Raw genomic sequence first — 15052 nt, forward strand, 5'->3', positions numbered from 1 at the left:
AATCCATCACGCTCATTACGATCGCAAAACTCCGGCCTGTTAACAGTACAAAGAATATCAAAATCCACAAAAGGAGGGAGATCATTTTCATATTTCATAGTGTTCGGAACCCAGACACACTCTCTCAGCTTAAGTCTAGACTAAAGACTTCTATATTCAGTCAAGCATACACTTAATTTATCCCTCAATTCATAGTTATGCTGCTTTAGTTAGGTCTGCCGGAACCGAAAACAATTCTCTTATTCTTTAACCCTGCTTTAAATCGAATGGCATCTACGCTAATTTTATTCTATTTCTTTCCCTGTCTATACCTCCGGATTATATCCAGAGGTTAAGAGGGTGCCAGATCCATCTCCGGTCCTGCCTGATGTCTGATTCCCACTGTGTCGCTGAGTAATGATGACCAGCTGCAGCATGTGCCAGCCAGACATCACTTCAGTCTACTAAGACAGACTTCACAGAGGATAAATTGATGCAAACTCAATGACATGGGATTTTTCATGAGCCACTGCCTGAAGCATGGGCTCAGGATTGAGTTCACTAAAATTACCTGCCATAAGCTTCCAGCCGGACTGCGATGCTCCTCACTGAATGATACCTATATTAACTTAGTCAAAGGAGGGACAACACTCTCTTAAACTACATAGAAAATGAATTAACCACTGACAAAAGCCTTCATCGGCCAAAATTAAAGGACAGTGCATCTACGTGTATTTCCTCAGTTAATTCGGAATGACTTCAAGGACTTTAACACTAAAACTTGTAGTTAATATAAAATCATTTTGTTTAATCATTGACCCACAACCCTTACTTAGTTTACTAATTTTAACCACTAATAGTTCTAAACAAAAATAACTAATATTGGCATTATATTCATTCATTTTCTGTTCTAGCATAATTTCATGTACAGCTGCTTTGAAACAACGCCTGTTGTGAAAAGCACTATACAAATACATTTGACTTGATCATCACACCACACTGTGTGAATATGTATGTTGTTTAAGATACAGGTGTTGAACTGAGGTTAGCTAATGTGCTAAAGCTAGCGGCAGCACATCACATGCGCTTGAAACGTCACTTCCGTCAGCTGTTAAACGGCGAATGCTTCCGTGTAGTAACAAACTTAAGTGGGACAATTTGGGACAATATTACACTTTTTCATACACTACACGGTTAAGTCGTTGTATATTTTGTAGGTGCATAGTGTGTATAGTATGCCATTTGGGACACAGCTTTTGATTTAAGGCCTTAAGTGGATTTGTTTACATTTAAAATTTTTGACAGTTGGAATTTGAATTAACGAGCATTCAGTTGGCACATTTGAACATTCCGTCGATGCAAGTCTATGGGATTTTTTTATTTTTTTATTTCCAGCTGTGCGAAAAACGTAAGTTTGATCAGTTAGAAAAGTCATAGCACACTATTCCAGAACAGTCTGAAGGTCCGTGCCGAGTTTGGTGGATGTAGCTTGAAAGCTCTAGGAGGAGCTAGTGTTAGAAATTTTGGTCTTGGTTTAGGGATGTAGAAAAAATCCTAAACCATATCTGTTGAATAACAGTATATTGGCTCTGTCAGGCCAACATGATAATGAAATACTGTAAAAGAAACTTACCTCTGTTTGAACCACGTGGTGAAAAAAAATATATTGTCACTCCCTTAAATATGATGTCAGAAAGATCAAGCCATTATTATTTTTTTAAAGGGCATGAGTCACATCATCACAGGATTGAATAGAAAGTGCAGGGACAAAGACAGATTAAAATGCTTAAAGCATTTTAGAAAAACACTATATAGTAAATGCATAATATTTAAGTACATTTTTATTTATTTAATTTTTAATAAGCCCATTAAAATGTAGTGGTGATGAATAGGGACATGCAGATTGGCTGATATCCAGATAAATAAATAAAAAAACATTTAAAATTTGTATTGTTTTAATTTATTATGCATTACACACTAAAATACTGACTATAAGTGACTACTAAGTGCAGTATTGTGTTAATTATATCAGCAATGTTTTAATCATAATTTTAATTATATTATAATTTTAATTTAATTATATTCAGTAGTCACAGGCACAAATGGCACTGTTTCCTGAGGATAACCCATATAAATTGTTTTTACAATAAAACATTTTTAGTTATTAATTGAGATCCTTATTGTTTTTATGCCAGAAAAATACTGTACTGATATTATTTTTAAATAAATTAAATAATCTGATATTGTAAAATATTCTCCTTAAATGGCTTCAATGTAGTGAGCTACTTTTTGTCTGAAACTTGTAGTATATTTGAAAGGTGTAGCTTGAATGTAGTTTTAACTTTAAATTATTAGTTGCTTGCAGCTTGGCAAGCCACTGTTTCAAAGTAGCTTCCCCATTACTGGCTCTTACCTTCATGTCATAGTTGACAATTCCTAAAATTTCTTTATTAATGCCAATTTATCAGAGTTTATGTAATAATAGTGTCTTGACTCCAGATACATGTAATGGGAAGGTGATTTGTGTTGTTTTGTGGCAGGAAGATAAAGGTCATCAGGGCCACGGCATCCCCAGCCCTCCTCACTTCATCTAACAAACTCAATCTGTCTTTATCAGCCATCATCTCTCCACACCTGAAATTTCTTTTTTATCTTTACCTTCTCCTGCCACCCTCCTATCTCACACATACTCTCTCTCCTGGTCTTCCTGGTGTTTAAAAGTATCTACTCTTCATCATAGGCTTTAACACACCTTAAAGTTCCTACAACAAAAAAACATGGGATTTGTGCATCTACATTTAAAAATGTAATGGGACACCAAATTGGACCCTAGTCGTGGAAGGGCAAAAAAAATAAATGTTAAAATTAATGCTCATACCTGTATGAGCATATCTGTTTCTTTGTGTGTGTGTACAGTATAAGTGTGTGTAAGCATGTTTTCTCAGGTGTGTGGCCGGCACCGCAGAAGGTGTGGGAGGCGAGGCCCCGCTGCGCGACACTCAGCCTTTTTTATCACAGGAATGAGCTAGTAGTATTTTAATTAAAATGTCAGAACAAATACTGGCAGAGGTCTTGAGGATGAATCGCTAGATAAGAAGAGCAGTGGGCCAGAACAGGTCAGAGAGACAATGTCACCTGGGAAGATCTTCATTCATCCCCATGGTCAAAGCGCTCTCTGTGTGTGTGTGTGTGTGTGTGTGTGTGGGGTGTGTGTGTGTGTGTGTGTGTGTGTGTGTGTGTGTGTGTGTGTGTGTGTGCGTGTGTGTAAGTAGTTAAAATCTTCCACGGGTATCTTTTTTTTTTTTTTTTTAGATTTGGGTGGAGCTAAATTGGACCAATCTGCTGCAACTAGTGCTACAATTTTGTTGTCAGAGTTTAAACAAAAATTTAAAATTTATAATAAATGATCATTTACTCACACTCATGTTGTTTCAAACCCATATGACTTTCTTCTGTGAAATACATAAAGCTATGCCAAGGGACCAGAATATCAAAGAGTCTTGGGGGTGGGCTCTTTTGACTTGAGCCAGTAAGCAACCACCTAACAATGCCATTGTGGAAGCGAGTTTTAAATGGGCCACTCGCTTTGTCTTCATTCAGGATTTAATACAAGTTAAGCTCAATCGACAGCAGTTGTTGCATACTGTTGATTACCACAAAAATTAATTTCGACTTGTCCCTAATTTTCTATAAAAATAGCAAAATCTGGGTAACTGTGAGGCACTAAAATGGAAGTGAATGGGGCCAATCTAGGGGTGGGTAAAAATACTAAGTTTCCTATGCATCGCAATCTCGATATCAATTCTTAAATCCCAAGATTGATCTTTTACTCTATGTTCAACCATCTACTACAATAAAAGGGATGTCACTCGCATCGCAACCATATTTTGCACTATGCAACTAAAATGTATGGTTGGCAGCTGGCTGGTAAATGTTTAGATTATACAGTATTTGGGTGGAGTATTCAACAGTGAGATCCTTTCACTGCTTGTCGAGAGTAAAAGTTGATCCATGTAATGTGTCCAAAGACGAGATCCACACAACCCATTTGTCATTGAATAATGTCTCTTTTAGTACTCTTTCTGTTCTTTACAGTCAGTTGTTTATCAAAAACAACAAAAATAGAAATAATTCTAATCATGCATATCTCGGATGAGGTAAAGCCGTTCAAGTCTCTCTTGTTAACATGCCCTCGTTTACAGATGCTCTTTAAAGAACAGCCAGGATTCTTAAAGAGACAGTACTGGTTTTTAGCATGCATTCAACAAATCAATATAAATACTTGTAAATAGTCACAGTATGCAATATTTTTATATTTTTATTGGTTGAATACATGGGTTTGTTCATTTAAAAAAAAAAAAAAAATCTAAAATATGACCAAAATGATGAAAAACTAATAAAATATTAGTCAAATTAATATTTTTGTAATGTACCTAGTTAGAAGGTCCCCTGTATAATTAACAGTATTAGCTGGGAGACAGTTTCTTTCATATGTAAGCAAAAGGGACATTATAACTGAAATCTACCCATTTGAATCGATATCGAATCGAAATTAGAATCTAATCGAGAGCTTCTGAATCAGAATTGAATCAGGAAATCTGTATCAATACCCAGCCCTAGGCCAATCCGTAAACTTTAAAATACTCACTGTTTCAAATGTAGAGCCACAATATGCTTGTTAAAATGATTCTAGAGTGATGAAATTGCTTACTAACTTTTTCTATGTAAAGTTATATTTAATCTAACAACTTTGTTGCCATGACAACATAATGAAATCATTCTTGAAACCCTAAAATGTCTGAAAAAAAGTATGATTTAAACAACTTTACAGCTCAAATAATACACAAGTTTTAACAGAAGAATTAATGTAAGTGCTTTTATAAAATTATCAGCTTCGCATTTCTGCCTTTAAAATCTCCAGAAATTGTCCCCAGTCACTTCTATTGTAAGTGCCTCACTAACCTCGATTTTTGCTTTTTTTAAAGAAAAGGAGAGACGAGTCGAAATTTCAATTTTGTGGAAATCAACATTATGCCACAAATGTTGTCGACTGAGCTTAACTTGTGTTGAACCCAGGATATTCCTTTAAGATGTTATAAGCAGATCACCCTTTTAATCGTTGTAAGGATAAATGTTGGTTTAATTTCAGTGTGTGTGTGTGTGCGCGTGTGTGTTGAGGCAGTGTGCCAGTGTGTTAGGGGGTGGCTGTGATTTGGGAGGTGTGCAGCTGTAGGCATGTGTTAGTCCCCATCAGGAGTGCTGCTGTATGCTAATCTGACATTTGTCACATCTGGGAGCATGTGTGTGCATGTGTTTGACCGAAAGAAAGCCTCTGTGTTCTCTGGCTGTCAGCCCAAACACTTGCATACTTTCACCGATACTTTATGGTATTTCTTAGACTTAAAGATAAATGGGTGAATAAAAATACTAAGTATTTTATGAGTATTGTATTGCTTTTATGTAACAGTTGTTGCGTAGTAACAATTTAAGGGCACAAATTTTCTTTAAAAAAGTTTTATTAAAGTTTTATTAAGTGTTATCCTTCCGCTAGAAAATATAGTCCCTGACACGTAAAAAATAATATGTTCTATGGGTGCTGCGCAGTGATAAACACAGTGACTAGATGAACAGGTGTTTTGTGTCAGTAGCTGTTGCTAGATTGTGATATTTTGAATAACAGCACTGGAATGTTTTAGTGTTTGGATCACTGTCGTATAAGTTGACTGCTGTTGTTAAGTTGTATCACTGCTTTTCATTGTTTGTGGGATTCCAGACCAGATTATGTGAGCGGTGCTGAGTGCAGTGCTCGAATTGATTCCAGGCTTATGGAGGGTCCCCACCCCTCAAGGGTTGTTTGGGGGTCTTGTGATGTAGTGGCGTTTACATTTTCATTAAATCGTACTTGCCATTATTATCTTTATTAAAATAAAAATTATTTGGGACCCTCTAAAGTCAATATTTTTTTTTCTTATGGAGGGGTCCTCAATGCCTTGTGGGGGGTCCGCCGACAATCCAAAGTTTTTTTTACGGAGAGGGGTCCGATTCTTTTTATTTTCTTTTTTCCTCCGACTGCGATGAAAACTAACTGACCAATGAGAAGTGCTTTTTTCATTTTTCCAGAGTCGTTGCAGCTGCTCAGTCCAGCGCGTTGTTTGCGCTAATCAACTGGCAAACACCCACATTGGACGTGCAGCTGGTACCCCCGAAAGTTATATACTTAAAAATACATAGTTGCAGTTCATGAGCGATGAACCCTTTGTACTGCAAACTTAATTCCGGTCTGTTTTTGAAAGTCTGCTTATGTTTTTTGTCTTAATGTACATTATTTAATAAGCAAATCACTGTTCCTGTTACATTCTCATGGCGTTATGAATAGCAGTGAGGGTCGGCGATTAGTTTGCACTGAGCTCGTAGTAAAATCCCATAGACACATTACATGCAATATTTTACTGTAAACAAACAAATTGCAGAACCACACTGCTATTTTTATTGCAAGGATAATATAACAAAGTATTGCAATACTTTAAATAAATACCGTGAGGCAGTGCTTTCTTGTATATTATTTTTAATATTATGCATCATATTTTATAATATAGGCCTACCTGTTATTCTTAACGTACATTATTCCATGTGTATTTATATCACTGTACCTTTTGTTATATTATGTAACTGTAGCCAGCTGGTATGTGATAGCTGTGCAGTGTGTAAACCTCACCCTTCTGGCCTTAAGAGACGCACTAGCGACTAAGGCTAGGGGCTATGGCTTTTCTAGTGCATCTGCCTCCGCCGGTTCGAATCCCGCTCGGGGCAGGTCGAGTAGGACCGGTGACAATTATCCATGCATTATAAAGAGAGAAGTTGGATTCGGGAATCCATTTGGAATATAAGCCTACTTGTAGCAAAATAGCCTACATGTGTAGGTAAATATTCAGCAGCGCTCTTTACTCATCTCATTCACATAAAAAACACAGATTAAATACTCCTCAAAATGCATCAACACCATGGAAAGAACATAATGAAATATTTATGCCAAATTAGGTAAATAAATGCTTTAACAGCATTCAATATATTAATCTCTAACAGCTGAAAGTGCGGACAGGAGACTGGTACAAATGTTTGTAGAACAGCAACAGCGCCGCCTACTATACAGGGGTGAAATAGTTTTTAATTTCATTTTTTACGGACTCGCTATGAAAAGACCTTCCCTCAGAGGTTTGTCTCCCAAAATCGTAACTAATATGGTGTGAACAGGCCTTAAGGCATCATAAAAGTAATCCATAAGACTCCAGTGGTTTAGTCAGTGTCTTCTGAAGCAATCCAATCGGTTTTGGGTGAGAACAGATCAAAATGTTATTCCTTTTTCACAATAAATCTTAAAAGCAGTTTTCTTGGCAATCATGATTTCAAGCTTGATTACACTTCGTATAGCACCATCTAGCACTCTGTGCTTGCAGTAAGCACTAGGAAGTGTAATTGAACTTGAAATCATGATCGTGCTTAGAGACTGCAATGGCAAGATGTACAGTGAAAAATGAGTTATATTTTGGTTTGTTCTCACCCAAAACCTATTGGATTGCTTCAGAAGACATGATGCCTTTATGTGATATTTGGACCTTCAGATTTCTGCCAATTATTTGCTTGCATTGTGAGGACCTACAGAGCTGAGATATTCTTCTAAAAATCTTTAACTGTGTTCTAGGATGGGATCTGGGAAGGCATGAGGGTGAGAAAATAAGAGAATGTTAATTTTTGGGTGAACTATCCCTTTAATCGATGTTATATGCTTCTGTTGATGTTATCAGCCCTCCTTATTTCAACTTCATAAATAATGACTGAATTTACACAAATGATCCTGTTCAAAAGTGTACATCCCCTTGGTTCTTAATATGGTGCATTGTTTCCTTGATGATCAATGACTGTTTGTATCTTTTGTGATTGTTGAGTCTCTGCTTTGTCCTGAGCAGTAAAGCAGCCCACTGTTCTTAAGGGAAATCGTCCTGTTACTGCACATTCTTTGGTTTCCCAGAATCTTCTGCACATTTGAGTTCTTCTCAACAGTGCTATGAAGTAGACATCCAACTTTGACACTTAGGATAACTGAGGGACTCAAACACAAATATTTAAAAAATGACAACGTTCATTGATACTCAAGAAGGCAACGCACTACATTAAGAACTAAGGGGATGTAGACTTTTGGACAGAATGATTTCTGCACATTTTTATTATTTTCTCTTGTGGTACATATACAAATATTTATGTAGCTTGCTTCTGTATGGCAATACAAAATGAAAAAAATACATATTTTATCTCATATTTGTGTAAATTCTGAAAGCAGTGTGTAAACTTATGAGGAATGCAAACTTATGCACTTAAATGTATGTATTTGTATATATCTGAATATTTTTCAATAAAATTAAAATTGTTTCTATACTTATCAACAACTTTAAATCAATAGTTTTATATTTTTCCATCAGTGTCCACATATTGTCAAGTCTTGTGTGCATGGCTCATTTTCGGGCTCTTCAGTCTGTAATAGAAGAGATGATGTGGTGTTGTGTATGTTCAGTTAAAGGCTTCAGTATTGTGTGTATCGGTGACCCAGCAGCATTCACAGGAAAGGGTGTTTTTGAAGCAGCGCTAAACATTGATGCCACCACACCTCTCCCCCTTTCCAAATTAAGCAAATCACTGGGCCTCTCCGGGCAGGAAAAGGAACACGCGTCATAATTGTGTGACATTTGGGTAATGACCGTACTGACATTTCAGACTGACACCTTCTCTCTCTCTCATGCTTTTCTAGCCTTTCTTTTCCCACCTTTTTGCAGCAAAGGCTTGTGTATTTAAAGGGTAATGATACAGACTGACAGCTTTACGCTTTAAATGAACCAGTGCCACACACACACAAGATTCTCTCTCCTCCTCTGTATGACCATAGAGCCTATTTAGCCTGCGATGTCATCAAAGCAGAGGAAAACTAGCTAAGATAACCCATGTCATGAAGCCAATAACAAAATATTAACAATGACTGATCTCATGATAAATCAATGTAGATCTTTGAAATGGGAATTTGTTTCCTTTTCTGTGACACTGTCGATTACCACGGAAAATAATTTCACTTGTCCAAGGCCAGTACATTTAAGTGAAGTGGTAAGTTGGGATGGTTCATTTAAGTGAGCTGGTTAAAACAAATGATTCACCAGTTCACTTAAATGTGGCTTTGGGAAGTCCAATACATTTTAGTGAATTGGTTTGTTAGGATGGTTCATGAAAGTGAACCAGCTAAAACAAACGATTCACCAATCCACTTACTGTATATGAAGCACTGGGAAGTCCAGTTCATTGTTGAGAATTGCTTTGTTCGGATGGTTCATGAAAGTTAACCAGCTAAAACAAACAATTCACCATTCTGGGGGCCTGGGTAGCTCAGTGGTAAAGACGCTGGCTACCACCCCTGGAGTTCGCTAGTTTGAATCCCAGGGTGTGCTGAGTGACTCCAGCTAGGTCTCCTAAGCAACCAAATTGGCCCAGTTGCTGGGGTAACCTCCTCATGATCGCTATAATGTGGTTCGTTCTAGGTGGGGCGCGTGGTGAGTTGCGTGGCAACGCGCTCAACAAGCCACGTGATAAGATGCACGAGTTGACGATCTCAGATGCGGAGGTAACTGGGATTCGTCCTCTGCCACCCGGACTGAGGCGAATCACTACGTGACCACGAGGACTTAAAAGCACATTGGGAATTCCAAATTGGGAGAAAGAGAGTAAAAATAAAAAAATATTTAAAAAATTTCACCATTCCACTTATATGAAACTTTGTGAAGACCAATTCCTTATAGTGGATCACTTTGTTCAGATAATTCATGCAAGTTAACCAGTTAAAACAGATGATTCACTAATCCACTTATTCGTAGCTATGAGAATTCCAATTTAATTTAGTCAGTCACTTTGATGAGATGGTTCCTGAAAGTGAACCAGCTAGAACAAACAATTCACCAATCCACTTACTGTATATGTAGCTTTGGGAAGTCCAATTAATTTGAGTGAATCTCTTTGTTTAGATAGTTCATGTATGTGAACAGTCTAAAACAAATGATTCACCAATCCACTCATAGGAAGCATTGGGAAGCCCAATTCTTTTTAGTGAATTACTTTGTTCGGAGGGTTTATGTTAGTGAACCAGTTAAAACAAATGAATCACAGATTCACTTTATGGTCAAACAAACATAGCTCGCCCCCAAACTCACGGTATTGGAGGGGCAAATGTTGCTGTTGTATTTAACCAATTTAACTGGGTTTTGAGGAACAAAGTAGCTTCTTGTATATTCCTTATAAATGTGATAACTTTAAATGAAGAAGGTCTATTTAAAACACCTGATAGGTCAGTGTTTGTCTGTAGCACCTGTGGCCAGTGTCTCTCCCAGTTCAGGCCAGCCAGTGACCCCAAAAAGCAGTTTTTACGTAAAAACAAACAAACTGTGGTTAGTCGCTTTACATGTCGGTCCGATGGCCATTTCCTGTCTAAGAGGGCAGTTCTTGGCCAGAATTAGTTGCAAACTGGATGACACTTGCTGCAGCTGACCCGATGTCAGACTACTGTTGTTTTTCGCTGTCCTTGGTGCTGAAATCCTGACTGTTGCATATAAAAAACAAACACTTGTAATCTTACTGAGGGTCTGACCTAAAATAGTAGGTTCCAACAAATGTCAAATTTGTTAAAATGTGGCAAATTGTACAACTTCAAACCACAAATGAAAATTTCTAGGTTTTCCACTGGCATTTGTCCATGCAAAAGAAGCTCCCGCAAATTTTACCATTTTAAACTTCTTTCGCAGAGGTTTGTGGACTTTCCCCTCACAGTCCGTGAAGAAGAAAAAAGTGCACAGATTCCATGTGGGCCTAGTAATTACCATACAAATAGGCGATTTGGGTCGGATTTGACTTAATATTTGTTGGAATTGTCTCAGAGAGTGTCAAGGGTAAGACATCTGAAATGCAAACTGTTCTTGTGTCCAGACTTTGAAAGACAGAATTGGAAATGCAATTAAATGATTTGTGTTTAGGTGCAGAAGAGAGAAGCAAGCCAACAGTGCTGTGGGTGATGTACTTCAACATGAGGGACACGTCAGCTCTGGATGGCAGCAGCTACATTCTGCCGAGTAATGTTCATGTGTGCACTGGTCCTGATGCCAGCCTGGGCAGTGACTACTCCATCAAACTGGTGAGTCCAGCAGAGGGAGGCAGACACTACCAATCAAGTCAAGTCATTTTTATTTGTATAGTGCTTTTCACAACACACATCGTTTCAAAGCAGCTTTACAGAAAATCATGCTTTAACAGAAATTATGCTGTAATGTCTTAAAGTCCTTATTGTGTGGTTTAAATGAATAACGTGATTGAAAATGTTTCTATATCTTGTTGTGGGCTATATTGTGGTTATTTTATTGATTTTCAAAGTTAAAAAGGAATAGCTCACAAAAATGAAAATGAGAGATTCTAAAATTACGGTGCCATTTAGGCTTGCACCTCTTGAAAATTGAACTCAACTTTCTGTCAGTTGTCAATCTAAGAAAATGTGCATTTAACCCTTCAAAAGTGTTTTTGCCAATCTCAGGCAATAATATTTAGTTGTTATGATTTCATTGTGTGTGTGTTTGTGGACAAAAGCTGCATGTTTCTCAACACTTACTAAAATATAACAGTCATTTTTCCTTCTATCCAAATTTTTATAGCATTTAATTTAAGTAATAAATGTCATAATATAATTTCTTTCATTAATAAACTACTTTCATCTTTAATTTGGGTTACTTTGACCAGTACCTCCTCTGTAAAGATAACAATATAACTGATATAAATCAGAAGTTTTTGTCTGCCCATGGTGTCCAGGAAATGAATATATATATATATATATATATATATATATATACACACAGTACTGTGCGAAAGTTTTAGACACTTGTGAAAAATGTTGCATAGTGAGGATTTCTTTTTTTGTTTTTTTTTTTGTTTTTTTACCCGATTTGGAATGCCCAATTCCCAATGCGCTTTTAAGTCCTCGTGGTCGCGTAGTGATTCGCCTCAATCCGGTTGGCAGATGACGAATCCCAGCTGCCTCCGCGTCTGAGACCATCAACCCGTGCATCTTATCACGTGGCTTGTTGAGCGTGTTGCCACGGAGATATGTGGAGGCTTCCGCCATCCACTGCGGCATCCACACTCAACTCACCACGTGCCCCACCGAGAACGAACCACATTATAGCGACCAAGAGGAGGTTACCCCTGTGACTCTACCCTCCCTAACAACCGGGCCAATTTGGTTGCTTAGGAGACCTGGCTGGAGTCACTCAGCACGCCCTGGGATTCGAACTAGCGAACTCCGGGGTGGTAGCCAGCGTCTTTTACCACTGAGCTACCCAGGCCCCCCATAGTGAGGATTTCTTCAAAAAATAATGCAATAAATAGTTTTCATTGATCAATTAATGTCATAAAAAGTCCAGTAAACGTAAAAAAATCTAAATCAATATTTGGTTTGACCACCTTTGCATTCAAAATAGCACCAATTCTCCTACGTACACCTGGACACAGTTTTTCTTGTTTTTTTGGCAGATAGGATGTTCCAAGCTTCTTGGACAGTATGCCACAGTTCTTCTATTTATTTCGGCTGTCTCAATTGCTTCTGTCTCTATATGTAATCTCAGACTGACATGATGTTCAGTGGGAGGCTTTGTGGGGGCCATGCCATCTGTTGCAGGGCTCCCTGTTCTTCTATTCTAATCTTTTCTATTTGCAAAAGTAATGTTTGGGAGTCTAACATTTATATTTCCTATTGGCACACTAAAGCTGAAGATATAAATAACCATCTTAAGACAAATGCTTTTGTGAAACATCTTATGTGCCTAAGACTTTTGCACAGTACTGTAGCAAAAGGCACCACAATCTTGGAAACACCCAAATTCTGTTATTTACTTGCCCGTGTGTCTTTCCAAACCCATTTGACGTTCTTTCTTTCATGGAACACAAAATGAGATGTTTAGTAGAATGTTTGAGCTACTCTTTTCTATACAATGAAAGTGGATGGGGACGGATGCCTTTGAGCTCCAAAAGAATAGAAAAGGACCGTACAAGCCTCATAGAAGTAGTCCATACAACTTGTGTGCTGTATTTCAATTGTTCTGAAGCCACAAGAAAGCTTTGTGTGAGGACCAAAATTTAAGTCACTCTTTCCCTCCTCCGTAGCTTTTAAATTTAATTTGTGTTCACGTAAATTAAAAATATAGCATGTCTTAATGTGTCGCACCAGGTTTGGCATCAATGATGATTGGCCACGAGACACTCGAGAACCAATGAAGTTGGATGTCACATTTGATGTCAAATCAATATAGAAAATTTGTGGTTATATCTCAAACAAACAGTCCAGTGTGCAGAAATATATTAAGTAAAGGTTTGCAGAAGTTGTGAACTTCTTTTCACATACAGTACTGTGCAAAAGTCTTAGGCACATAAGATGTTTCACAAAAGCATTTGTCTCAAGATGGTTATTTATATCTTCAGCTTTAGTGTGTCAATAGGAAATATAAATGTTAGACTCCCAAACATTACTTTTGCAAATAGAAAAGATTAGAATAGAAGAACAGGGAGCCCTGCAACAGATGTCATGGCCCCCACAATGCCCCCCACTGAACATCGTGTCAGTCTGAGATTACATAAAGAGACAGAAGTAATTGAGACAGTCGAAATAGATAGAAGAACTGTGGTGAATTCTCCAAGAAGCTTCGAACATCTGCTAACAACCAAGAAAAACTGTGTCCAGGTGTACCTAGGAAAATTGGTGCTGTTTTGAAGGCAAAGGTGGTCACACCGAATATTGATTTAGCTTTTTTATGTTTACTGGACTTTGTATAATGGTAATTGATAAATGAAAACTATTTATGTCATTGTTTTTGAAGACATCCTCACAATGCAACATTTTTCACAAGTGCATAAAACTTTTGCACAGTACTGTATATAATCAACAACATTTCAGCCTGTGCTGCCCAAAACTTTGCATTCTCACATCTCTAATACTAAAATATGGTGTGTTTATTGCCAGGCTGAATCAGTGTTTCATCATCTCCTGCCCGATGAGGAGTTCTGCCCACCTGCACCCAACCCTGAGGACATCATCTACGACGGTGATGGTTCACAGGCCGAGGGGGCGGGGTTTGGCGACACTAATAGCACAGACGGAGACAAAAGCAATGCAGAAGAAGAAGGTGTCGCCCAGGAGAAGAGCCCATCAGCAGAAAGCTCTGAGGCTTCAGAGAATATAGACAGTGTTATCCTGGAGACAACCACTCAGACCACACTCACTGATGAATAGATCCCTTAGAGATGGTTCCTCACTTTTAAATAATCACTGTTGCTCTGTTATCTGTTTGTCTGAATGCCTATGGAGGAGAACATATGGCTTCCCTCATACAATGTCATTATGTTCTGCTTAAAATCCATGTCTTCTTGGACTGGACCAGTGTGCTGCAATGACAAAATCTCTTTCCAGTTAAAAATGTGAGCATTTTCACACTCAAAGCCTTTAATGTTTTAGTTTGGCTCGTCACTGTAACGGTTAGCCTAACGAATTGTTCACTTTTTCTAAAGAAGATGTTTATTCCATCGTGTATTCACAATTTTGTCTTTGCATGGTTCACAAAAGGTGCCTATCAAAGCATATTTTACAATTAACTTACTTTAAAGGGATAGTTCACCCAAAAAGAAAATTCTCTATTTACTCACCCTCATGATATCCCAGGTGTGTATGACTTTCTTTCTTCACCAGAACACATTTGAAGTAAATTAGAAAAATATCTTAGCTCAGTAGGTCCTTAAAATGCAAGTGGATGGTGATTTCACTTTTGAAGCTCCAGAAATCACAGACTCGGTTGAGACATCCAGGATAAGCACACAAACGCACCATTTTGAGTAAAGAAACAGATAAATACAGATCTAAACCAAAACCAACAAAGCTAATGTACAGCATTCCTCCTCATTTGTAAACAGCGCTCCTCTTCCGGCTATGACGCACGTGCGTCAGTTCTCACCTGTT

The 15052-nt window shown here is 37.8% G+C and overlaps 1 protein-coding gene across 2 annotated transcripts in view; it reads left to right on the forward strand.

The window, feature by feature from the left end:
• The window catches only part of LOC127431049 (rab proteins geranylgeranyltransferase component A 1-like), a 95652-nt gene extending 80841 nt beyond the window's left edge, over positions 1-14811 (forward strand). The window contains exons 14-15 of one of the 2 annotated variants that reach the window (XM_051681273.1): positions 11037-11194; positions 14063-14811. In XM_051681273.1, the coding sequence (XP_051537233.1) occupies positions 11037-11194; positions 14063-14332 (428 nt within the window). In that variant the 3' untranslated portion in view covers positions 14333-14811. Of the gene's footprint in view, positions 1-328; positions 1927-11036; positions 11195-14062 lie in introns of those variants that run through there. The other variant, XM_051681274.1, reaches the window with a different exon arrangement.
• The last annotated feature ends 241 nt before the right edge of the window (positions 14812-15052 follow it).

Source organism: Myxocyprinus asiaticus, chromosome 40 (assembly GCF_019703515.2).
Source record: "Myxocyprinus asiaticus isolate MX2 ecotype Aquarium Trade chromosome 40, UBuf_Myxa_2, whole genome shotgun sequence".
In the NCBI taxonomy this organism is placed as follows: Eukaryota; Metazoa; Chordata; class Actinopteri; order Cypriniformes; family Catostomidae; genus Myxocyprinus; species Myxocyprinus asiaticus.